We start from the raw sequence: 26,864 nt of genomic DNA, 5'->3' as shown, positions 1-26,864 counted from the left end.
AAAGTAAGCTCGACTTGTATACTGTACTTCCCTCTCTGCTTTTACTACTAATGTATTTCACAAAGCATATGCATATTTGTGTGTTTTAGGCACACGTATATGGGAATGTTGCATACCTGATGATAGATTCCGTTATGTCCTGTTCTTCTAAAGACCAACACGATACAGTCTTACATTGTGCTCACTTGTTTGGTCAATGTTTCCTCATAAGAAATAATACAAACAAAAATGTGTGAATAATGGATGGAAAGTGTTTGGACACTTAACGAGGTGGTGCTCTGTTGTGTTGTTGTGTTGTTCATGTTAAAGCACCTTTGCTTCAGTTCCAACATGCTGACAAACAGTTACAGCTGGGAAAAAGTCGCTGAAAAAGCACCATGGAGGGCAAAGATGAGCAACAGCTAAAAAGGGTTGCATGATTCACACTCGATAGGGACAAATGTTGCAACAGGGCGTCTGCATGCATGCAGTAACTACTCTCCACTGAGGAACACTTGTGCTGTTGTTTTGTACTTCTAGAGTTTAAAGTGGTTAAAAAGCCTATAGTGCATGCGAAGAAGCCAGAAGCGGGTTTGCATATTGTACGCTTGTGTGCTCATGTGACTTCCCCTTAGCTTTTGGTTTAGTGGCAGGGGAGTGCACCTCTGCATCATCTTTTTTTATCTGACTCAACACGGACAAAGACACATTCTCTGTTTTTGGCGTGATCAGTGGAGCAGCAGAGGAGACATGCTGAGGCGAAGGCCTTCAAACGCCTCCGAGAAGGAGCAGGTGCAGAAGAAGAAGGTGAGTGGCGTTTTTGTGCCTGATGTTAAAATGTAAGACGACGGCATGCAAAAGTCTTCTTTCAATACATACAATACATTATACATACAATACATTATTTTTGTTAATACTTGGGTCGTTTATATTGTTTATTTTTCTATATTGTGTATTTTGTACTGCTTAACTGACTCTGTACTCTTGCTGCTGTGCAATGCAAATTTCCCCACTGAGGGACGAATAAAGGCATATCTTAATCTTATCTTTATCTTAATCTTAATCTTAATCTTAATCTTAATCTTAATCTTAATCTTAATCTTAATCTTAATCTTAATCTTAATCTTACAATAGACGTTCATAGACACGGGAGGTATGCTTGTTAGCTGGAGCAGATGCGATGCTAATCCACTCCAGTCCTACAAGTGGCAGTCATGTGCATAACAAAGTGGGCTTTTCTTATTTTTATTTGATTTATAAAATGAACATTCATTTGATGGGATTTTTCTAAAATCAAGAATATTTAATAAATTCAGATTTTGTGTTAATTTTGTTCATTCGTGCCATGTGATTTATTTTCTCTTTTTTTGTAAAACTGAGTGTTATTATTTTGTAAAATATGATAAAATAATATAAAATCCCATCTCTGAAATGGATTTCATTAGCCATGGCTTTAACTGTAAAGGGGCCCGTGTTGTTTTTAACTGCATTTTGACACAGGAAGTCTGCTTATGTTAGAGCAAAACCTTTGTGGTTGAGCTGAACTAACCGCTGTACACTGCACACACAGCGTATGCACAGTCTAACCACTAATAAGGCTTTCCTGACTACAGACTAAAGTTCCTCTATTCTGGCAAGGTGAATCATCATTGCAGAAGTAGTTGGAGTTTACGCCTTCAACAACATGATACATTTTTGCCACAGATAGTAAGACTGATTTTTGTAGAGCCAAGGCCAAAACAGACCATAAAAATATCTGACTGTTCCACTCCAGTCCTCTAGGTGGCAGTAATCTGCTTTCAAAGTGGGGGCCACAGCTCCATTTGCTCAACTTAGCCCCGATGTAGCTATTCCTGCTGGCTATAGAACTAACTCAATGACTCAATAGGCTGCACGGCGATCGAGTGGTTAGCGCGCAGGTCACACAGCTAGGAGACCCGAGTTCAATTCCATCTCTGTGTTTATGCATGCGTGGGTTTTCTTCGGGTACTCCGGTTTCCTCCCACATTCCAAAAACATGCTAGGTTAATTGGTCACTCCAAACCGGAGTTCCTAGGCATCAAAGTGAGTGGGAATGTTTGTCTATATGTGCCCTGGGATGGCCCTGCGAGGTACAGGGCGTACCCCGCCTCCCGCCCCAAGACAGCTGGGATAGGCTCCAGCACCCCCTGTGAGCCTCGTGAGGATAAGCGGAAAGGAATGAATGAATGACTGAATAACTTATTATTTATATATAGCAATTATCCAAGCAACCATCAAATGGTCATGTGCACAGTTCTGCTAGCAAGCTAGCAAGCTAACAAACCGACAGCTTAGTTGACTACCGAACCTACTAAATAACTCATTGAAAACACAACAACGTCTAAAAGCTAACAATATGTGGAATTTGGTGGTCTGACATTTGTTCAGTTGTGTTCGACAGTTTGATAGCTAACCAACCAAAAGCAAGCTAAATAGCTAGCTAGCAAAGCTTTGTATGTATTGAGTAACTAACTGATAACAACCAAAACTTAAGCTTTCACTTGGTTATGTGATCTTTGTAAATTCTGTAACTTCTGACTAAGCATTTAAAACTAAATTTGTAAAAAAACGGTTATTTGTGAGTGATTTTTCTTCAATCATACCAGCTGACACAGTGATGGGCTAAGTAGCTGTCTGAGCTAACTTACTCTCTAACTTACTGGATGATGACTAACGACCATCCAAACTTAACTAACCTCTATTGGACAAAATAATATTCAAGAAAAATAAGTTGTTTTCTAAAGCTGTAATAAAAACTAACCTAAGCTAGCTAGCTAACTTATTGACTGACTTAAGTAGCTACTTAAGTAGCACTTTAGAAATAACTAACGATCATAAAAAACCTTTTGCTGTAAACGGATTGCAATATTACAGTTTGATTGTAGCTAAAAAAAAAAAAATATGAATTAATGATCACAGTTTTGTGGTTCACTATAGTATATTTTTAGTCAAAAAATATAAAAACACAAAAGATATATATTGTATTCTGGCCACTAGGTGTCAGAAATGTTCCATTAATGAGACATTACCGGCACACTGCATGGAATTAGTCATGGCATGAGTGACATGAGTAAAAATAGGTTCTCCTCCCATTCTGTGTGGAAGTGGTACATTTTTAGCTTCTTTGGTCTTCTTCCCCACTCCATTTAAATCCTTCCTTGAGTTTAGAATACAGCAAATACACTACTCACAAAAAGTTAGGGATATGTTAGAAAACAGCAAGTTGTGCTTTTAAGTGTCTGACATGTTGGACATTCAAAATTAGTAATCAAATTAAGTTCACCTGTAAAGGTGATAAAGTCGGACATCTTAGGTTGATCCTGAAATGTATCTGAAATATCCAGTACTTTTTATGAGCTGTATAACTGCAAGCTTAACTCGCAGTTTGTTAGCTTGCTGATGTTTACAGTGATCCCGTTGCCTACACATAAGCAATGTGATGTAAACAAAGAAAAATGGGAGCATAAAGGTGACTGTAGGGGTGTTATTTCATTTCTACAGGGCTCTAATAATGGTAAAAATTGTATTTAGAAAGCCACAAATGGGTTTTCTATGCTCTAACTACATAAATATTCCAATTATTAATATGAAATCGTACTTTAAAATCACTGGTCTGGAACTAATTGCCAAAATGAATAGAAATAATTGCACATAGCATTTTTGTCATATATATGTGACATTTCTCCCGATTGAAATGAATCAAACTGTGATGATTGGAACTGTTATGATGGGGGTAAAAAGTCAACCGTGTGTTTTCAGCTCACCCTGCAGAGGTCCAGCAGCTTCAAGGACTTCATGAAGCCCAAGGTGACTTCACCTGTCAGCTCAGAGAAGGACCTGGTCCTGGATGAGACTGTGAGTTGACCTGTCCGTCAATAGTGGAACCTTGTGAGAAGAAACACAGCAGTGTTTGTACAATATTCGCTCGTCATTTTGTTTGAGGGACACTTTTTGGGGGGTTATTTTGATTTGGGTTCATTGCAAACTGAGTCATTTCAGCTTAGCTTGTGCATATACAGTACATCTAATTTAATATACATTTTTTTATATCGTATTTAGATTTGTGTATATTTTATTTACATTTTAGAATATTGTTATTAATTTTATTCATTCATTTTCATGTTTTGAACTTGAATCTTCCTTTATTGTTTATTTTTGGATTTCATAAGATTGTGCAGATGTAATACTGGAATTAATTTTAATTTAATTACATTTTGTTTTAGCAAACCCATGCATTATAATTTATTATTAATTAACATATGATAATATATGAACATATTTATTATTTGAATTTGTTTGTATTTAAAACAGAGCACAGTTTGTCTTTAGCTTTGCACAGGTGCTGTTGGTAAATAATAGTGTTTTTAAAAAGTGGAACTACTTGTGTGTCCTTGCGTCCTTCCCGCCATGTAAAGGGTCACAAAGGTCAATTGAGAATATTGCAGAAATACAAAACTTCCTAATTGTACAAGCTGAAATAATATTTGTGCTTTAAAGAGCTACATTAGTGACTTCCCCAGTGTGATTGGAAATGCATGACGGCGGTAAAGATGTTGTTTTCTAGAGATGAAGTGCAGACAGGATGTCCTCCGGTGAAGGCTCAGTCAAGCTGAGCGCCGCCATGTCTGACAAGGACGTTTCACTTCAGTTTTGTTGACGTCAATAAGCACACAATGTTTTCATCCTTCTGAATATTTGTGAGTGAATGAATCATCCTGCAAAAGTAGAATGTTTTTAGTTGCAATGAAAATGTAAACCTCCCTGGAAAGTCACATTTTTGGACCAGGATTGAGATGTTATCAAACTACGTGTTCACAGGTGGAGGATGGAGGTATACCAGATGGAAGCAAAAGCGGCACCAAACTGGGCAAGAAGTGGCGCAACGTCATCTCCCGCACAATGACACGCAAAACCTCCAAGATGGTGCAGAAGGTTTTGGCAGAGGAAGGGGTGAATATGATAGATAGAATTGTATAATAGTACAATGTATTGTCATTGGGGGAAAATACATAAAGCCTATTCATATGTGTTGCTGTTTGAGCTGTTGATGGCGCTGTCATTTCAGCAATGTCACCATCTGCTGGTTAAAGCCATGTACTGCATACATTAAAATAATGGTGTATTTTGTGATAAGTGCTTAAAATATTTTTTAAATACAAAAAATAAAAGAAGCTTTAATAAATTGAAGTCCAGTTAAACATAAATAAATTAAATTACATTCAATTACATATAATCCAATAAAAATGGATCCCTGTATCAGCCTTTCCAGGGGGAAAGCAGTGAGGAAATGTCCCCCGTCTCCCCGAGCTGGCCCCCAGCAGGCGTGAATCCAGGCCAGAGGACGTCCATGTGCTCCACAGGATCAGAGGACACAGTCTCCAGTCCGGTCATCTGCCCTTTTTCCAGCAGTAAGTCCTCATCATTCTGTCTTCAAGGATCCCGTAGTCCAAAGATGACCGCCCTCTCCTGGATGCATGTTAGACAGTGACAGGCAAAGCCTGGACAGCGGTTACTGCCAGAGGGACAGCATGAGACTGGAGGACAACGCGTACAATGGACCCTTCTGTGGACGAGCTCTGGTGCACACTGACTTCACACCCAGTCCTTATGATGTGGACTCCCTGAAACTTCAAGTAAATCTTCCAACAATGTTCGGGCTCAGGGTTGGATTTCGGGGTTAATATTAGGGCTTAGGTTTGGTTAGGGCTTTGGGGTTAGGTTAGGGCCTGGGCTTCGGTTAGGGCAAGGACAAAGTGTAAGGTTAGGTTATCGGTGTACTGCATTCATGGTAGTGCATCCCTCCTCCTGCAGAAAGGTGACATCATTCACATCATCGAGAAACCTCCTGTGGGCACCTGGACAGGGAAACTCAACAACAAGGTGGGCTCTTTTAAGTTCATCTACATCAACCTTCTGCCCGACGAGAGTCCCCCCGTCAGACGCAGGCGTTGTGACAAGACCAGCACATCCAAATCTAAACCAGCAACCCTGGAGGAAGTGCTGGACAGCATTGGTCTTGCAGTAAGACTCCTGCTATGGAATATCAATTATCAAATGACTACACAGAGTCAATCTTGATGGTCTGTGTTTCTAATGAACCTTCTCCTCTTGCAGGAGCTGACTTCCTTGCTGTCCATGCATGGCTTCCAGAACCTGGAAGACTTTACTGGCCTGCAAGAATCTCACCTCAATGAGCTGAACATCACAGACCCAGATCAACGCGCTAAGATCCTGAGTGCCACCGACTTGCTCAGAGAATGTAGGTTGACATATTTTTATACACATAATGTTATGCTGTAAAATATATATGTATATATAATGTTATGCTGTAAAATACCATATTCAAGACATTCTAGTGTTGGCTTGTTTGCACACACATGAGTAAAAATGAACACTATATTAACACTATATATATATATATATATATATATAATACTAGATTCCAGACTTTGTCTGGACTATGTTTGAGCTACACTGAAGAAAAAAATAGTAGAAATGAAGAGAATAAATAGGTCATATTAAAATGGATGCTTTTTCCCACTTTTCCGACCTATAAGAAAGTTGTATTCTCGTGTTAAACTATACCAAAGTTTCGGATCATGCGGTTTCTGTAGCATTGTAGCATGTGCAAATTACAACCTCACCGATGTCTGGAGTTGCTAATAGCCTTGCTAATAGCCATGCTAATAGCCATGCTAATAGCCTTATTCCACCACCTGTCTACCTGAGTTTTTTTAAACAGGAGTCTTGCAAAAAACTACCAGTAGCCCCGACCACTCCAAAGGGTTTATTCATTTATCATCAACTCCTGTTCCAACAAAATTAGAAAGTGGGGTCCGGCAGTAGTCCAGAAGTCTTCGGGAGCGCTTGGGAGTGTGACCAATCACATTGAAGTGTGTGTGCCTGAAGGTGGACTGTGGGTGGATTATGTTAAAACAGACCGTTTTGGAAATACAGCTGGAATAGGTGCAGATTCTGGAAGATCTAGAAAGCTTTCTGTGCAGGTTATCATGTGTAGCTGCTCTATAGAAGTCCACAACCCAATATAAAGTGTGGAAAAATGAGCATAGTACTGTACATCAATGTTACAAGAAAAAATGTAATATTGCAAGAAAATTATCATAAAATGGTAATATGGGTATAAAATCACACTATAACAACATGTTTTGATTTTTCATCATATACGTAAGTCACCATAGGAGCAAAATAGATGCAATAGTACAAGAATGAAGTCATAAATGTAACAGGAATAAGAATGCATTCAGGTCTCAATATTAAGTGTTAATGTGTCATGTTTTTTTTAAATTAAATAACCTGCCATATTAGTTACAAAGTTATATGAGTAAAAATGCATTTTGGGGGGGAAAATTATGTTACATGTAAATTGCAATGGGAAGAATGAAGTAATACTCAAAGTAAAGTACCCGAACAAAGTAATAATTTAGTTGTCATATTTGGCAGACTATAAAGACCACAGTTACACGTTTAGAGATAATAAATGTGTTTTAGACATCCGGTATTTGAAAAAAAAAAACTGTAATTGCTTTGGTAGACGAGGAAGAACAAGAAAGAGAGGAAAAAGAGGAGGACGAGGACAGTTCCATGGTGGACACCCAGGAGCCAAGGGACTCTGGATGTTTCGAGAGTTCTGAGCACCTGGAGGAAACAAAACCAGAGGAGGAGCTCCAGGATGAAGAGACAGAGACCAATAAGGAGACAGGAGAGGAGCTCCAGGATGAAAAGACAGAGACCAATAAGGAGACAGGAGAGGAGCTCCAGGATGAGAAGGCAGAGAACAACGAGGATGCACTGGATGATCTCCAGCAACATCTGCAAGAACTTAGTGTGCATGATGGTTGTTAAAGTGTCCAGGCTAAATCATTCAAATGTTCTTGTGAACCTTTCTGCTCCATGCGGTCATGTAACTATTGCAGACATTGAACAGTTGAATGCTGTTTGCCATGAAACTATAAACTTGCTACAGATGGACGGATGGATGAACGGACGTCTGGAATATCGTATATTCAGTGATGTGAAAATGTATGTATTGGCTCCGTTCCTAATTTCTTCAAGGGCCACCCTTAGCAGCAACAACTGCAATCGAGCGCTTGAGCGATAACTTGCAATGAGTATCTCTTCTCAGCGCCGTGGAATGATTTTGTCCCACTCATCTTTGTGGAATTGTTGTCATTCAGCCACATTGGAGGCTTTTCCAGCATGAAGCATCTTTTTAAGGTCATGCCACAGCATCACAATAGGGTTCAGGCCAGGACTTTGACGAGACCCCTCCAAAGTCTTTGGTTTTTCATTCAGAGGTGGACCTGCTGGTGTGTGTTGGATCACTGTCCTGCTGCCGAACCCAAGTTGGTTTCAGTTTGAGCTCATGAACTGATGGCCTGACATTCTCCTTCAGGGTTGTTTTTTTTTTTTTTTTTGGTAGACGGCAGAATTCATGGTTCCATTGATCACAGCAAGCCTTCTAGGACTGAAGCAGCAAAACAGCCCTAGACCACCACACTACCACCACCACATTTGACTTTTGGTATGATGATGATTCTGAAATGCGGCATAACTTTCATGCCAGATGTAATGGCACATGCGTACACTTTCCAAAAAGTTTAACTTTTGTCTTGTCAGACCAGAGAGTATTTGCCCAAAGGTCTTGGAGATCATGTTTTCTGGCAAAATTGACAACAATTTTGTTCAGCGCGGTTTTGGTCTTGCAAATTGTGTCTTTCTAAGGATGGTGCCATGAACACTGACCTTAACTGAGGCAAGCGAGGCCTCAGGAGGTCATTACTCATGGTGTCATCATCTGAAGAATGCTAAACCCATCACACAGCAACTTAACACTCAAAAGGTAGCTAAGAAATATACAAGTACAAATAAAAATAACTGCTATTTTAAGTCCTTCCCATAATGTATTTCAAAACGGATTCATTCAGTTGCGTCTGTCCCAAGGCTCCCCGGGTTCCCTCTGGTGGACAAAGACAGCTGAATGAAATACGGTTGATTTAGATTTTTTTCCTCACTCAATAAAAGTTTCATTTAAAAACTGCATTTTATATTTAGTTGTGTTGTCATTGACAAATATGCACGTTTGTACTTTGAAGATATATTTCTAAATTGCATCAAATATCTTATACAAACTTACTTATTATATACTTATTATATACTTATTTTGGTTTGTGTCTTTCAGCTTTTTCCCTGATTACGGTTGTTTTTGATGAACCCAAATCTAAAAATAAAAAGATCTTATTTATGAAGGTGCACGTATTTAATATGGTGCATTAATAATGAATTCAATATATTATCGTAAATATACTTACAGTAATAAATTGATACAAAGTTAAATGGATTTTAAGTTTTAGAAAAAAAATGATGAATGCGTTGGCTAGAAAGCATGACTAGTAAGACAATATGGTTTATTTACCAGACATATTGATCATGTAAAAAGAAGTGTAGAGTAACTGGAAGGAAACACGTAGTAGAATCACAGTGTTAATACCCAACAAAGTGAACATAAATACCGTAAATGGAATACTAATGTATCTGTATACATCATGTCATATAGATATAGATATACATATACATATACAGTATATCAGAGCATTCAGATCTGATCATGACATTTTTATCACATCAAATAAAAATCATACTGTTAGAAATTGTCACCTCATTCAGAGGTTCACATACATTCAGCCTTTTATACGATCTTTCTTTTGCTTTATTCTTTAAATATGGTGGAATAAAACAAGGGTTCTTTAAGAGGGTCCGGTATCAGTCCAGCTGCCAAAATCCCCACTTTCCTTCAGCACGAATTGTTTGGCTGTGTTGAGAATAACCAACAACGCTAATAGATAATAGGCTGGGCCGGATAATTCATCCTACACATGTATAATCCACTAACACTTGTTCTTTCCTGCATACAAACACAAACAGCGCACAATCACAATCTAACACAAAAAATAAGCTTTATCGCATTTGTCCTTATGCGACTACAACGTTCAATCTCTCCATGTTTACTTCTTGCAGTCAAGATTGATGATTTGGGTTGGAGGTCAACCTCGCTGCTTTTGCCTGCTTTCGTGCTAAGCATCAAGTCCACCTGGAAATATATGTACAATTCAACCATGGCTTTGCTTGGTTTTTTTGCTCATTATTCATTCCTCGTCAAAGCTAACAGTTGATCCCTTTCTGGAAGATTTTACACACTAATTCGAAGATGAAAAAAAACAATGATACGTTCAGGAAGATTTTGATTGTGTTCTTGGGAGTGGTGGAAGATTGAGATACATGCGGATACAATCCATTTTGGCCAGTCTAATCGTTTGGAGGAACGCGCCCAGACAAAAATAGGATTCATTAGTAAACTAAAAGTGCAGATGCCATTGCAGATGTCCAAAAAAAAGACATGTAAATTAATTTCATGGGCCAGATCAAAGCACTGGGACAAATGTTAATTGGCGCCTCGTGTTGGATGAATGTGGGGTCACCTGAGGTCATGGAATTGGGATTTATGAAGAAAACATCTCTCAAGACCTTAGTTCACTAAGTACCAAAAAGTTAGCTGTGCCTGTTTGTGTTTTGCTTTTTCGGTGACATTAATTTCAAAAAGGGGCATCATGAGCACGAATATTGCCGAGAAGGTACGTGCAAGTAGACAGAAACACATTCAAAACAGTACAACTCAGGGCTTGTTTTTATCGCTTTTACCTTGGTGAGTGGTTACCTTTTTTATACACTTAGTCGTGAAAGGTAAGGAGTTAGCTTATGATGATACACGTGTGATCATGAAAACCGATACTAAAATAATTAGAGGTTATCACATGGTTTGTCTGGTATCAGGCCCCGTATCATGCCCCCAAGTGTCAGTATCAGCCCGAGACCGAATTGCATCTTATTATCATCTTAATAAGACTAGCATCTTATTATCACATACTACTTAATCATGAGCTTATTATCACGTACTTTTGTTTTTCCATCATGTAACGTGCCAGAGAGTTGAATTTTGATTTGAGAGAATCAGGCTCGTATTCATCCCCATTTTCTTTTCTGATTGATAAAATAATGTAGCGACCCTGACGTGTTCATGTTGACATGTTGTGCTCTTGAGTGTCTGACTGTTCCGCGTGACTGTGAATGCACCAGGGGTGGGTGCGTGTCGTGTTGAGGAAGCACTGTTGCGTTGCTGGCAGTGGTTACAACGGCGTGGTTACGGCCGACAGTAGCCTGTATTATTGTGTAATAAAAGCTTGTTAGCGATCACAGTCGTGTCCTTTCCATAGCGTCGGCAACGACGTTACAATAAACATAGACACGTATTTGTCTAACTCAGGCGGGGGAGTACTTTCTACCAGTCTTCGTTCGTTCTTGCAGTTGCAGTCGCCCTTGGTTTTCCGACTTGTATTTGCATTTTCAGTTTTTTCCATCATTTCAAGAGTGATAAAACGTTCCATTTCTAATATTCTGTTTGCTATTTTCCCTATTTGTCTTTCGCCGGGAGTGTCAACCGCTGACATGTTGACAGAGCACAGACGGCAGCAAAACAAACGCTCGTGCACTGTTCTCTGATTGGTTGTTTCACGGGCACGATACCAGAGCAGCGCGCTCTGATTGGACAGCTACGGGGGCTGGTACTGACATGGTTAAACTCTATAGTTTATCAGTATCACTGCCCTGGGCTTTGACACAGTATCATTTGGGCCTTTCCCGTATCATTCATGGGCGCTTTCTAGGGTACAGGGCCAATTAATACTGTAGTATGTGATAATGTTGGATACAACATATGTGTTCATTCCACCACAGGGAATATGTCGTGTTACACATTTTGATATCGACTGATATTGGCATATCGGTTTTCGGAAAAAACGCCAATATCGGACATCCCAAATTATTGTGATTAATTTGTTAGAGTCGTGTTTGTCAAACTTTTTTACACATGTACCACCTGAATGTGTTTGTGCTTTGCAAGTACCAGTTGCAGTACTTAGTTTTGACCATGTGCCTTGTACTTGCAGTATTTAAGAGTGATTTAATAATTCACATTTTAACTTGAATTCAATTGCAGCTTCATATTAATACATATTATACATATTTCATGGTGATAGTAATCTCCTATACAATTTTCCTTTTCCTTTTTTCCTTTTCCTTCAAAATATATGGTGTTCCCTTGTACCAACAGTGATACACATACCACAGTTTGAGCATGGAGTATTTCCATGCTGGAGCAATCCAAATGCAAAGGCGACTAGCATCCTTAGTGACTCCACCATGACACTTCCGGGCCTTCTTGTTGTTTACCACCAAACTACCGATGTTTAGCTGAGCTAACCATGGTCTACTTAATGACGAGGACATGAGTCTCAATCTTCACATCTGACTTTCAGCTTGGAAATAAATGGAGTACGTGTTCTCCAAGTGTAGCCTACCATACTGTTGGGGCCTGGCTGAAAAAATGTGATTTTCTGGTGCATATTGTGTGACGTTTTCTTCCCACCCCAGACTCTGTTTGCTGTAGGAAGTAAGAATCAATGCATTGATGTCTTTAGATGTAGCTGAAGATGGTTTAGCATGTTAAAAAAAAGTTTTTCTTTATTTTTCTCAACTTGCGTCGCCTCCAACGATTGGCCTGCCTCACACTTTGAAAACGGCTTCGTTAGAAAATGTGTTTGGCTGTGTTCACACTTGTGGTTTGGTACTGTATGCACACTGTGGTGCAGTTTAGTGTTGACATTGGTACAGTATTACTGGTGTAGTAAAGTACCAACGAATGAAGTCAAGTTCCTTCTAACTGAACCAAACATGACAAGTGTGAACGCGCCCTTAACGTCATTTGAGAGTATCAATGTTATTTAATACTGTTTCTTATTTAATCTGTTGCGTCCGATGTAAGGCACGGTTGCTACTAGCGTCCAAGAACATCAAAAGTCAAGATTTGGTCACACGTGCACACATGATGTCAGGGAGATGATGTTTCATGTGCATAAAGCATCATGTGTTAATAATAATAATAATAATAATAATAATACACACCCATGAACAGCAATGTATCTAAAATGGAAGGACTGGCGTCGCCATTGCTATAACAGTACTGAATGCAGCCATTACCAGAATACAAGGTAGGTTGGACACTGTATGGATCCTTTACAATATGTCAGCTACACGTGTGTGTGTGTGGGTGTGTGTGTGTGTGTGTGTGTGTGTGTGTGGGACGTCTATTTACACCCAGCCTTCTTGATTTGCATAGGGCGTGTAATGTGTGCAGAAACCGTACTGGAATGAGGATTTACACGTGTGGAAAAGCAATATTGTCCTTGCCGGGCCACTCGGAGTAAAGCGGCCACTCACATTTCATGTTTTAAATAACAACTGGGGCTTCTGGGGCTTTGCCATGCGCACTTACCCCATCTCCTCCGTGCCCTTGGCGAGCACTCCTCCCTGGATGAGTATTGTCAAGTGTTCGGGAAGATGCTGACGTTCCGTGAAATCACTCCTCTCCCTGAGGAGGATGTGTCACTCAAGCAGGAGTGAGGGGGAGGAGGAGGAAGAGGAGGAAGAGGAGAGTAACTGAGCTCGGATTATTAAAGTTCCTGACCGTACAGGACTCAAGAGGATGTCTGTAACGCCACAGGTGCAGCTAGTGGCTTTTGTCTTTGGCGACAGAGGTCTCGGCATCGGTCTCGGGGGAAGCCAAAGGCGGGATGTCATTTGAAGGAGGACGATCCTCCGTGGGGGAGGAAGAGGTGGACTTTGCCAAGGCAGCGATGCTGGACTTGGCGTCGTCTGGTGTGTGCTCATTCGGAATGAGCGGCGCCGTGGTTTTCTGTAGACAGAGGACACAAGTCAAGCTCTTTGTTGCCACGGCCTTTTCATGCAGAGATCCGACAAAAATGCCATAACAGGCCAAGCAGAACTTTGCCTTTCACACAGGAACCGGAAAAATGGGATGTGGGCAGATGCCAGCATTGTATGGAGTCATATTTAGGTTATTTAAATAATCATACAGGACCATAGGGCCACACTGGAGAAAAACTCAAATATAAAATAATAATACAAAACCAATAAAGTACAATTTAATAATAAATACAATCAAATAAAACTAAATACATTTTTTTAAATCATTAAAATTATGAAGAAAGAAAAAAAAGTCAGGTTTTAATTATAGCAATCCTGTTTTTAATAAAAATGCAACAATTTTAAAATATATTTTTTTTTCATGATGACAAAAAAAAAGGTATGAATGCGAGTGTGAATGGTTGTTTGTCTATATGTGCCCTGTGATTGGCTGGCCACCAGTCCAGGGTGTACCCCGCCTCTCGCCCCAAGACAGCTGGGATAGGCTCCAGCACCCCCCGCGACCCTCGTGAGGAAAAGCGGTAGAAAATGAATGAATGAATGAATGATGACAAAAACTGTCAAAAATCATTTTAATACAACTTGGGGAAAACAAAAAACTGCTTTAAAGTTGTTTAAAGTTATTTTTTACATCGAATTCCAATAAAATGAAGTCATCTATTCATTATGTTCAATAATTCAAGTTGAGTAAGAGTGCAGGAGTAAAGTTACATAGGCTCAGGTCAAATGTTCAGAAGGGGTACTCCGCAGTAAAAAGTTTGGGAAACACGGAAACGGAAATGCTTATCCTCACCAGAGCCTATCCCAGCTGTCTTGGGGCGAGAGGCGGGGTACACCCTGGACTGGTGGCCAGCCAATCACAGGGCACATATAGACAAACAACCATTCACACTCACATTCATACCTATGGACAATTTGGAGTGGTCAATTAACCTAGCATGTTTTTGGAATGTGGGAGGAAACCGGAGTACCCGGAGAAAACCCACGCATGCACGGGGAGAACATGCAAACTCCACAGAGAATCAAACCCAGTTCTTGCCACTGGGTACCGTGTGGCCGTGTGTAAGTCTTACATTTTTTTAAATTACCTGTATGTATTGTGTACAAAATACAAAGAATAAAAAGATTTCATAAGCTGCCCTTCTGCATTGTCGCCTTCAAAGCAGCAACCAGAGCAGGAAATAAAAGTGGGCCCAAAATGGCTCCACTGGCTCATTAGCCACCGGATGGTTTTATCTTTTCCTAGTCCTTTGCTTTCCCCGTCTGTGCTTTAGACACCGTTTTATGTTTTATGTTGCCGTCTCTCTTCTTCACTTTAGACAGATTGGGTGATGTGAAGAATGGGGGGAGGGTGGTGTGTGTGTGTGCGTGTGTGTGTGTGTGTGTGTGTACTGCTTGCGGTACCGTGGTTTGTGGTGGCGGGATGCTGCTGTTGGAGAAGGAAAAGGAAGGGGAAGGGGAAGAGGAAGGGGAGGCTACAGCAGACGATGCAGCAACCGGCGAATCCTCCTGCATCAGCCCCCTTCTGTCCAAGACGCTAGAGGGACGCCACAGCCATCAGTTAATACATGGACATTGAATGCATCCTAATGGGTGGCCATGCTGCTTTACCTCGGGTATGTGGGCCCACACAGCACCTCACAGCAGTTTTTAATGATGTTCTTATGACTGTATGGGTTCTGGACTCGGTTTTTCCCTGACCAAGACCCTTTGATCTGTCAAAAAAAAAAAAAAAAGACAAAAGTCCAAATCATTCATGGACATCTGCGACAGAGCCCAGTGTTCCTTTGAAAACCATTTCCCCCGGCCTTATACCTTATTCAAAAGCATAGCTCTATTTTTAGATGTTGTTTCCACAGGCTAAGCTTTGACCTACTAAAAAGGATCTTGTCATGGATTTAATGATTCCTGCTTTAAAGGAAGGATACTGCGAAGGATGTGCCAAAAAAGGAATGTTACAGCCAACGTCTAAATGTGTAAAAGTGTAAATATCCTTCCAGAAACAGCAAGAATGAAAGAGTTGTGACACTTGTGCCCTGTGAACGCTGCCTAGCAACAAGAAGCTATCCTTTCATAAATGCATGTGTTGTATTATTAACACCTCTATTTAATTAACAAAATACTAAAATGTTAATAAGGCTGGCTGAGCAGTTTGTGCCCTCCGCTGTTACACCATTGGTTGTGTTGCTGCTGTGTTGTGGAATATATTGTCCATAAAGCACCACATGGTCAAAGCCAGCTGGGATTTCTTTTCCACTCTCCCCTAAACTCCAAATCAGGATTAAAGTTACATATTATGTTTTCAGAATTCTTTTTTCAGTGATTGCTCGACTCCGCCTTGTCCTCCTTGTTGTTTAGGTAAATAAGTCCACCATTTTGAGTATGTCCGTATTGGTTTAGAATAGATGTTTTCCCATATTTTCTTACCTCCTGTAGCTACATGTGAGGAGCAATACATTAGTAGTTTAGTAGTGTTGACTAAAGTAGGTAAAAAAAAAAACCCTCACACACTCCCCTGTTACTACCACGGTGGATATTTTGGCAGGTGTCCCATCCCCTGCAGGTATGGATGCATCTATTATTAGGCCAATCACGGCTATGGAAACCAGCTGGGCCAACAGCCATCGATTCCACTCAGGGAGCAATATCGCACACTGTAAGGTGCACATTACACAGCTTCATCACTCATTAAATAGGAGGGGAAAAAATGAGGACAACCGTTGTGGTAGAACATTTTTAAAAAGCTAGCTATGAATTAAACATTAAAGCAGGAAAAAAGTAGAAGCGCACTCTCTTGCTCTACAGCCTCTACAGAGAAGCTCAGCCAGCCTGGTCTTTGTCAGAAGTGGGATGGCAGGAAAATGACTGACTGTAGGGGAGACACTCATTCAAGCACCATCTCATACAGCAGCCGCTTTGTGTCACTGGTCACACAGCATGCTAGAATTAGATTTTGTCCATGATAACAATCGTATGACACAGACTGTGTTATAATACCTTTTTCATTGAAAGTATAAAAACTACAATACATACAATGGTTCTGAGTCATTGTAAATACACATTCTTTTTTAAGTCTTGAAAAAAAACTTGATTTTCATTCGGTTTTTTTTTCTCATATTACAATTAAAATGATTTTATTTTCATAAAAATGTATAAAGACCCCCTGCAAACCAAGGAAAGGACTTAAATTACACCATGACAAGGAATTTGAAACCCTAAATTGTAAAGAAAGATAAAAAAAATAAGAAATGCATCACGATTTGACTTAAGTGCATCAATAATGCATGACAAAGATGCAATACTTTGCCATATTGATCTTCACGTCCCTCCCTTCCTCAATCCATCAATACTGTACATCTCCACATTTTCTCCTCAAAAGCTTCCCCTAAACACCACAAAGGAGTCGCGACAGCTCGATTCTAACATCCTTTTAAGAGGAGGATGTTGATATGTTTCATGCCAGCATATCGCGTCTGCCGTCCTGGCGCCTCCAGCGCCTCGTTTCAGGCTGTTTTTAGCAATCCAAGTGCTTTGCAGTCAGTTTGTCACATGACTCAGCTGACTTGATTGGACACGTTGCTCTGTCTCAGTGCTGATGAACTTTAGTATGCGGCCAATTTAATCATCCAATGGCTTGCATAAAAACGAGCTGTTCAAAGTGTCAGATATGGGAATGTTTTTCCATATGCTTTGTCCATGTCCAGACTCAAAGAGACTTTCCACTTCTATTCAGAAGTCAAGTACATATTGTTGTTATGATATCCTGCCACATCCACACTTTACCAAAGCCCAGTCCTTCGGTTGTGAAGAAGGCAGTGCTGCTTGTGGTAACGAGCGCTGTCATCTGGGAAATCATTGACAGCCCGTCAACGTTCATCCTACCAGCCATACGAACACACACACTTTTGACACCTAACGACCGACACTGTCAGCGTGACACTTTCAATGACGAGGAACATATCTCGGCACAGTGATGTTAATTACATAGGAAGGACTAAAACAAATGTGAAATTTGTGAAAAAGGTTATTGTTATCGCTGGTCCCTCAATCTGCTGCCTAAAATGGCAACTCTACACAAGAAAACCACACCTTTGTTCCTAAAGGCAAAAAACGTCTATAAAAAAAAAAAACATTGAAAATGCCATTATTTTAATTATTCAGTTGATTTTACCAAAAAGAACAGCTAAAAATTAACAGCAATTGAACAGTATTTGATATTTATTCGTATTACTCCAAAACATGCATCAAATTCAATTCATGTTTTTTGTGTAGTAAAAATGCTAATAGTACAAAAATCGTTTATTCAGTCATCATTCATTTTCTTCCACTTATCCTCACGAGGGTCGCGGGGGTGCTGGAGCCTATCCCAGCTGTCTTCGGGCGAGAGACAGGGTACACTCTGGAGTGGTGGCCAGCCAATCACAGGGCACATATAGACAAACAACCATTCACACTCACATTCATACCTACGGACAATTTGGAGTGGCCAATTAACCTAGCATGTTTTTGGAATGTGGGAGGAAACCGGAGTACCCGGAGAAAACCCACGCATGCACGGGGAGAACATGCAAACTCCACACAGAGATGGCCGAGGGTGGAATTGAACCCTCCTAGCTGTGTCTCCTAGCTGTGAGGCCTGCGTGCTAAACAGTGGGCTTAACACTGGGTTAATCCATGTGTTCAGTATCGGTGTCAGTATTAAGCTGATATCACTCATGACTGATCCGTATTGAATTCTGTATAAAACCCTGATTTTTATTTTGTATTGGTTTTGGTTGGTTTGTTGTACTCTGAAGGTTTTTTTGTAATGTTCAAAATAAACTGAACCAAACTAAACTGATCAGACGTCCCTAATACTAATACTAATAATACTAATAAATAATAATAATAATAAAATACAACTTGAAATGTATTTTTCCCCCACAAGAATGGTGTTGTGTCTTTAAAAAAGTTTAAAAAAATACATATAGAATAAATATTTAATATTTATTGCCAATTGAAGCAGTTTTAAAATGGGCAAAATATTAATATGTGATATTTTTACAGGGTTTTTTTATATAGGGAAACTGACATTTTTTGTGCAAGCCAATTTTAAGGACCTTATGAGCAACTGAGCTCTGTAAATGTGTAACTGCGCGTGTGCTTTGTTTGAAATGCAATTAAACGGAACAAAGTACCTCATACTGTGAATGTGTAGTCAAGACCAACAATATCAATATACTGTATATACAAAATGTGAATGGACTTCTTATGACTTACATCCTCATTGGTGGTCTGATTAAGCGAGATCAGGTAGGTATGGAAGCCCGTCAGGCCCACCACTGACCACAGGGTGAAGAAACACACCAGCACCTCCAGCACAGTGAGATTTATAGTTAAGGAAACGGTAACAACACACTTTAAAAACTAGAAATACAAATAAAAACATCTTATAATAAAAATATTGAATTAACTATTTTAAAATATTGAATATGTTAATGTTAAATGGTCTGTGAATGGCTTGGGTTGCAAAATAATTATCCAGCGGCAAAACTAACATTGACGAGAGCAAGACGTGAGCATCCTGGTGTTGGCATCCTGAGTGACTTTGTCTGGCGACATTCCAAACCTTTTTGGTGACATATTTTCTCAAAAGTGACAAGCGACAAATCTAGCGATATTCTTCCTAATCTCCCAAGCAAACCCAGCCATCATCATCTTCATCGACAGTGGGATGTTGAACATCATTCCTGCCTCAACTGCTATCACTACATAGATAGATCATCTATCATGACTGGGAATATTTTTCTTCATCCATGTCATTGTATTCTCAGGTCATAATTACAGTATCTATAAGCTGTGTACTTTTTGCGGAGGAGTCTCCCGCGACCCCGTCACCATTAGCAGTGTTTTGGCAACCGATCACGTCCTCTCCTCCCACCCCAAAAACAGTTCAGCAAAGCATCAGCTCAGGTATGCTGCATGTGGACCGTCATGGCGAGCAGACACGCTACCACGCACACACAAGGGGCTTCAAAGAATAGAAACATTTCAATTAGATTTAGAAACGGCCACAAATGTTGCTCAAATTAACGTTACGGATGTTCGCCATCCCCTGGTGCAAAGTGAGGCAGAATGTCGCTAGCCACAATTTTTCAGCAGGTTTTGGGTCTGTACAGTAGGTGTAAAAAGGATATGTTCCAGGTGTTTCCTTCAATGTGTTCAAAAAGCCATCATCCACTGAGCCTGTGAACAGAGCAAAACAAAGAGCTATGGAAAACACACCAAGCTAAAAAAAAAAACAAACAAAACAAAAAAACACGTGTCCCAATGTCATCTAGACAAGGTTAAAAAAGGGTAGAAAAGGATATTTATCACATGCACGTCATGTCACGCCCCAGGACTATTGCCTGAATGAGTCTTTCAGGTCACTTTTGTGTAGCACGTGTGCAGGCGTTTGATGGTTAGTTAACTAGTCCTTCTGGTCCAGTCACATTCTTTTAGCATCTGACATCTCAAACAAGCGGGATACTCACGCATGACCACATGGACGATGTCAAAGGTGAAGATGTAAATAGTGAGTAGTGAGAGGGACAGTGTGAACAAGTAGAAGTAGCGGTAGTTCCTCTTGCCCACGCAGTTGCCCACCCATGGACAGTGGTGGTCAAAACGGTCTGAGGGGACAAAAAAGGACGGTTAAGATGGTGAAAATGTGTACAAATAAGCTGGTTCAATATAGTGTTGACCTTTTCCTCCCCTCTTCCGTCATAGCCAGAAAAGGCTGGAGCAACAAATAGAAACATCTGCGTTACATGTTTCTCCGCAGCAGTCGTCTTCTGGGTGAGCTTGCTTTCATAACAATAATATAAAATGGCAAAAATGATGGTTTTAAGAAGAAAAGTAGCAAGGCTACAGTTTGTTTGGGGATAAGCTGGAGCGACTTCCAAAATGATCTTATATTACGGACGGATAAGTTGCCTTTTTATTGCTCTGCCTAGAAGGCTTTTATGCAACAATGAAACTTGATGGAGGGCCAAGGAAGAGTCCGTGCTGCACCCCTTCTATTATTATGCACACATTTGCATAAAATGTAGATTTGGCAACGAGCCATAGTGAATTTAGTAAGGCACTGGTGCTTTCAGGAACACAGAGGAAATTCAGAGTAATCCAAAAATATTGCAATTTTTGGCCAAATCTTCCCAGTTTCTGCACCTTTTCCTGCAGCTTCCTTGGCTTCTCTGCCTTCCGCCCAAACAGTTTGTAGTTTATTCCATCACCGGCCCTCCTCCACGCTGTGATTGGTCAAACTCCCTCAGCTTGCTGTATGCACACTCTATGCACACACAGCTTGTGCTTGGGCATACCCATATAAGGACGCTTGGCAACAAATCTTCAGTATTTCCATGAGTTCCTATGTAACAAAGTTAAACTTTTCTGCTATGATACGTTCTTTATGTTTAATATCAAAGGTCATGGCACTCCCTTATGAACAACAAATAAATACTCTAAGGTTTAAAGTTCTGAGGTGTGGGGCAGTTAGTCATTATCTATTTAGAATGTCTATCTTATGTTGTTACAATGAAAGTGGAAAGGAAGATGAGATGAGCACATGCTATTTTTACCACACTTAAAACAAAACAATAACAAAACAACTACTTAGTACCCTGTCTATTTAAAGATAGAGCCACACTTCAAATACACGTTTGTCTGCTCACCAACACAGTTGTCGCAGATGCTGCAGTGGGATGCTCGAGGCGGCCGGAAGATCTTGCATGTGTAGCAATACTTGAGCTTGACGATTTGGTTGTTGATCTGAACGTTGCGAATGCGAGGCGGCGGTCGCTGGCCGCTGGGGACGTTGCCGTTGGCGGCCTCTGCGGAAAATAAAAACTCTAATTAGCGTTAAAACATTTTATACAACTCTTGTGTTGGATTCCTTGTAATGGCCACAGAAGTCCATCAGCAGAGGTAGTGGGGTCCGTAAGCGCGTCACTATATTATATATATTATATACGTATATTATATATATTATATATTACAAGACTCAGCTGTAGGAAAACTGCTGTCATGGTCTCGGTACAGGGGAACAATTACAGGAGTTGTACACATGGCATATGTACATCATCATTGTTGTCATTCATCCTCACCATCCGCAAAGGGCTACTGCGGTGAGAAGCCACGCCTGCAGAGGGCGTGTATTTAAGAAGACTCATCCGGCGCGCCGGGGTGGTTGGTGGAAACAAAGGTAGTGACGTCACACGCCGACGGGATCCTGGGAGCCGGCGTTCGAGCCACGAGGACCAATCTGTCAAGCGACCATCTGATGGGATTTCCTTTTCCCTTCTCTCTTGCTTGAGCTTTTGGACTTTGCGCAAGGTTCCGGACCCAGGGATTAATGCCAGGTGGATTGACAGGTGGATGCGCGTCTGTGAGTGGAACTGCGGCTTTCACCTCTGTCTTGAGGACTGACTTTGACTCTTAGGGGAACTTTGGGACCCTTTCGGGGTGGGGGTGGGGGGGTAAACGTTCGGGATTAAGTTGGTGTTTCATGGTTGTCTTTGTTGGCGGGTGGGAAGTTTAGTTAGTTAGTTAGGTAGGTTGGGAGGGGATGATATGCGGGTTGGTTTGGAGTCATTAAACTGCCGTTGTGGAGGCAAACGAGCATTTTTGACAGTGTTTCCTTTTCTTACAGCTGATATCCGCTCCCCCCGCGACCTTCTTGTTTGCGTTGTAGCCTCATTACCTCGATAGTAGGGCGCGATCGTTACATCCTTAAGATTGTGCATTAGGTACAGGCTATCTAATGTTACGGCCGTGGTGGTTTACCATCTTTGCTACCTCATATCTTGTTAATGTTACAAACTGGCAACATAACAGGACATACTACACAAAATGACTCACAGGGAGTAATGCCACTCCCTCAGGCTGCAGAGCTGAGGTCGGGTAGAGTTATTTTATATTCCGAGAGGATGATATTCCTCATATTAGCCTTCCTCCCTGGGGGACACTCGCTTACATGCTGCAGGGACAAAGCACCACGCCACTGCAGACGCTTTATTTGCAGCAAGAAGCAGATTCTCCACAATGTTCAGAAAATATGGAATAGCAATGTTTTCAAGTTTCAGTCTTTCGTGTGTGTTGCATGTACAGTTTTACGTTTGGAGGATTTTGCTATTTGGACAAGACAAAAAGCTACCTATGGCATTGGACTAAAAAAAGGTGTGGTGAGCGCTAGATTTACACAGGATTTTTATGTCAGTCGTTCTCAGCATTTGACTGCTGACTGCCTGACTCCCTTTGGAATATTTTTGCAGCCAGGTACCCCCTCGCTTGTAACATTTTTACTTGAAAAAATAATGTTGATGATACAAAACACAGCACTCTAGCATCACTATTTCATTAAATACTGTTCAAAAACAAACTTATCTGTAGCGTTCTTGTATGTGAAACACCAGGGAATAAAAAAAACAGTGGACCTTGAGGTACCCTCGTTTGAGAACCAGTGCTGTATTTCCCATGAAAGAACGCAGATCCATTGCTATTCATACTATATTCATACTTGATAGCTGCTCTGATCACATGTGATAATGTCCTGTTTGTTAAAGTGGCTTCGATGCAGGACAGTCTTCTCTAGCAGGCTCATCCTGAGAATAATTAAACCGCCAGGGCCTTTTTGTCACGATGAGCTGAATGAGTCATGGCACTGAGATGAGGGTAGCTGCCAGCTGCCCCCCCAACCACAGTCCCTCAAGGGGACTGAGTGCCTTCAGCATCCCGCTTTAACAGCCATCCTCTTTCACAAGTCTCCACCCGCGGCCCATTTTGGCTAAAACGGATGCTGTGAATCCTGGCCGCAGTCGAAGGCTGAGCAGTGGAAGCAGGCAGGGAGTCAGGAGGAAATATTGCACAAGGAGTTTACAATTCCTTTTAAAAAGAGAAAGTAAAGGAGTTGGGAATGATTAGGTTTGCTTGAAGAGTATTTGTTCCCATTATGGACCAAACAGTTTGTTTTGGAAAAAGAAGGAACAGCATGTAATGAGCTGTTTATTTTGTGCATCCACTGTAAGCGATGTAAAGAGACAAATCTTATTAAGCCAGCCTCATCGTTTGCTCAGCCTACACACTGAAGTATTAATATAAGCACTTCCGCCTACAGCAGAGGTCAGCAACCCACGGCTCCAGAGCCACATGTGGCTCTTCAGCCTCTTTGTTGTGGCTCCCTTTGCTTGAATATTTATATGAGAGATCATTTCAAAAACATGGAAACTTGTTTGGCCAGAGTAAACAAATAAGGTAAGTTTACAGTAATTTACACGTACATTTATGTAAGTTGATCTCCAATACTAGCAAGAATACTGCATGAAGTTGTTTTGTCTTATCTGAACTACTTTGATACGATCAAATTCCCTCCAAATTTGACCGTGGCAGACTCATAATTCTCACGCATGTGTGCTTCCAGGCTATTTTTCTTTTGTGGGCAAGGGGGTAAAATGGCTCTTATCATAGTAAAGGTTGCCGACCCCTGGCCTACATGAAGGGGACAAAATTATTGGGACACACAGAACATGAATAAATATGGCTTTCATTCTTCTGGGAGACATTGGCAAAATGGTGTAGAAAATAAGTATATCAACTCACCTATTTCCATCTCAATGAAGGTGGCCTCTTCTGGGAGTGCTCGAGGTAGGACCCCCGGGTCACTGAAGCTGGTCCTCAGCAACATGGCCATGACAAACAGGAAGAGCACAACAGCGAAGACTGGGATGGCGGGAGATAGGTGGACAGCCAGGTATGGACATCTGGGGAGAAAACAAGAAGACAGTCTTTCCAGAAAAGGCCTGATACAACAACATCATGAATATTGTCTACTGATGTTCTGTGCATGAGGTCGTGAACCATAAGTGCATAAAGTCATGACTGAATAATCAACATCATGTCACCCTGCCCTCGCCTTCTGGAGGACTGGGGATATATTAGCATAAATCACCCATAAATCACCTCACCACTACTGCCCAAATCCACCTATGAATGCACCCCTGCTGATAGCGCCATCAAAACACTTTATATTTAAGTAACCATTACAAAAAATGAAATTCCCAATCAAAACAACAAAAAGAAATCCACAAAGATGCGGGGGAGTGAAGGCTGAAACATGACCAGGCGGGCATCTACTGTAATAGCTGCAATGGACGGTACAGTATTGTGGCAAGAACTGGCTCATCTACCCCACATGGAGCTAAAAGCACAGAGTATTTATGCTTTCAAGCTGCGGTGCCACAGCCTGTATAAGTTCAGCTGGTTTTTGCCAACAAATATTTGAGGCTTTGTTTATGTTTGTTTAGCCAGACGCCTGGCTGTGATAGGAAACTCTGGTGCTGATGGAATAGAGACATTCATTTGTGCATTTAGTGTCTCTCCAGTTTAGAATCAGCATATAAACTTAAAATATAAATAAAATATAAATATACAATTTTGATCAATATGGAGCACTGCATAAAACCACAACTAAAAAGACAAAACTGATTAAATTTTCTAACAGTGCCAGTCAAAATTGTGCATTATTATCTGTCTGTCAGCATAACATAACCAAAAATCAAAGTCCACCAGTGATGTCACAGTGTGCTGATTAACAAATGCCTGAGCGCTCGCACACGTACACACGCGCATACCTGAAAAACTGGTCTGATCAGTTTTCTAGCACTGCTGCTTTGTCCCCACACTATAGAACGAGTTGAAATTACGTCAAGTCCATTTGTAAGCGTAATCCTCATATTTGAGTCATACACTCTATCATCCATTCTCATCAAGCCTGCACTTCCTTCCTTCCTGTAAGTGCTTCCTGTTCAGGAGGAGCAGGCTGATGATGCGACACAGACTCTGTGAGGTCACTGGTCACAGATTGAGGAGAAACACCTTAAATGATTCCCCTAATCTAGATGTAAGGGGGTATTAATAATAAGCAAGGCTTATTGATCCGATTGTCATACGGTGACTCTTTGTATGAATCTCTTGGAAGAAAAGCATTATTCAAAGTCCATGAGAGATAATGACAAATCCTTAGTACTTTTGTATTTACTTGTGAAAAGTCACCTTTTTTTTAAACATATAGGGCAATCTCTATTGTTTGTCGAACAACAATTTTTCCTGTAGGAAATCATACAAATGGTAATTTCAGGGTCAAACTATCCTCTATGTACTTTACAGGCCACATTTTAGCATTCCTGTCATTGAAGGAAGTTCAATTCTCATATATTAAAACAACAAAACACTGAACTTTCATCATGAAAGTCATCATGTTTCATCATGTTATCATAAAGTTATCACAAGACCTTTATCATAAAGGAGCAAGGTGAAGGTGTTGAAGATCAAGGCCACTCCGTCTTTGAAATAAATGTTGCCAAAACAAGCTAGAAAGTAACGTGTGCAGTTCATGCACAATATTTCTGTTCACTTTTACGCCTTTATTTATATTTCTGCATACGCTATACACATTTGAATATTATTCAGCTTGATAAGTTGATTTTACTACTTTGATAACCTGGCACATGTTAAACACAGGAAGTGTACAAAATACCAGTAACTGCTGAGAGGTGAAGAAGAGGAAGGATGAAATAAATGATGCTTCTTCTTTTTTGAACATTTTGAATTGTACAACTGTAAATATGTCATGACATCGTGCATAAAGGTTGCAATCAGGTGGTTATATATTGCACAGTCATGAAATCCAAGCCATAAGAGACATAAATGACGTACTACCTCTTACCTATGCTCCCCCTCTGACACGTGTTTGTGTGTGTGTGTGTGTGTGTGTGTGTGTGTGTGTGTGTGTGTGTGTGTGTGTGTGTGTGTGTGTGTGTGTGTGTGTGTGTGTGTGTGTCTGGGTGTGTCAACCACAGACTTTGACCTACTGGGTTCTGGTTCCAAACACAACAAAACACAGAAGCCTCCAAAACAAGGATGCAAACTGAACCCTGATTTAACACACTGATTGCACCACTGTCATGCCCCAGTGGCTTATATACTTCATA

General features: G+C 40.7%; 2 protein-coding genes across 3 annotated transcripts in view; one reads left to right on the top strand and one right to left on the bottom strand.

The window, feature by feature from the left end:
• Window positions 1-565: 565 nt before the first annotated feature.
• Window positions 566-10,086, top strand: sash3 (SAM and SH3 domain containing 3). The gene is made up of 8 exons (XM_058075381.1): window positions 566-786; window positions 3,760-3,855; window positions 4,819-4,950; window positions 5,261-5,408; window positions 5,482-5,633; window positions 5,812-6,021; window positions 6,115-6,259; window positions 7,553-10,086. Exons 1-8 carry the CDS (start codon window positions 730-732, stop codon window positions 7,861-7,863), a joined length of 1,251 nt encoding a protein of 416 aa, XP_057931364.1. The 5' UTR covers window positions 566-729; the 3' UTR covers window positions 7,864-10,086.
• zdhhc9 (zinc finger DHHC-type palmitoyltransferase 9) overlaps window positions 9,411-26,864 on the bottom strand; it is a 28,155-nt gene continuing 10,701 nt past the window's right edge. Inside the window, exons 1-9 of one of the 2 annotated variants that reach the window (XM_058075383.1) lie at window positions 25,506-25,656; window positions 24,475-24,635; window positions 21,552-21,710; window positions 20,373-20,510; window positions 20,036-20,082; window positions 19,117-19,221; window positions 15,469-15,572; window positions 15,262-15,394; window positions 9,411-13,825 (exon numbers count right to left, since the gene is read on the bottom strand). In XM_058075383.1, coding sequence (XP_057931366.1) covers window positions 13,640-13,825; window positions 15,262-15,394; window positions 15,469-15,572; window positions 19,117-19,221; window positions 20,036-20,082; window positions 20,373-20,510; window positions 21,552-21,710; window positions 24,475-24,565 — 963 coding nt within the window. In that variant the 5' untranslated portion in view covers window positions 24,566-24,635; window positions 25,506-25,656 and the 3' untranslated portion in view covers window positions 9,411-13,639. Of the gene's footprint in view, window positions 13,826-15,261; window positions 15,395-15,468; window positions 15,573-19,116; window positions 19,222-20,035; window positions 20,083-20,372; window positions 20,511-21,551; window positions 21,711-24,474; window positions 24,636-25,505; window positions 25,657-26,864 lie in introns of those variants that run through there. The other variant, XM_058075382.1, reaches the window with a different exon arrangement.

This window comes from Doryrhamphus excisus, chromosome 6 (genome assembly GCF_030265055.1).
Source record: "Doryrhamphus excisus isolate RoL2022-K1 chromosome 6, RoL_Dexc_1.0, whole genome shotgun sequence".
Classification (NCBI taxonomy): domain Eukaryota; kingdom Metazoa; phylum Chordata; class Actinopteri; order Syngnathiformes; family Syngnathidae; genus Doryrhamphus; species Doryrhamphus excisus.
This window is presented reverse-complemented; position numbering and strand designations above follow the sequence as displayed.

Coding starts and splice junctions, on each gene's coding strand:
- sash3 (XM_058075381.1), top strand. CDS start 730: ATGCTGAGGCGAAGGCCTTCAAACGCCTCCGAGAAGGAGCAGGTGCAG. Junction 3,856..4,818: donor ACCTGGTCCTGGATGAGACT/GTGAGTTGACCT, acceptor ACGTGTTCACAG/GTGGAGGATGGAGGTATACC. Junction 4,951..5,260: donor AGGTTTTGGCAGAGGAAGGG/GTGAATATGATA, acceptor TCCCTGTATCAG/CCTTTCCAGGGGGAAAGCAG.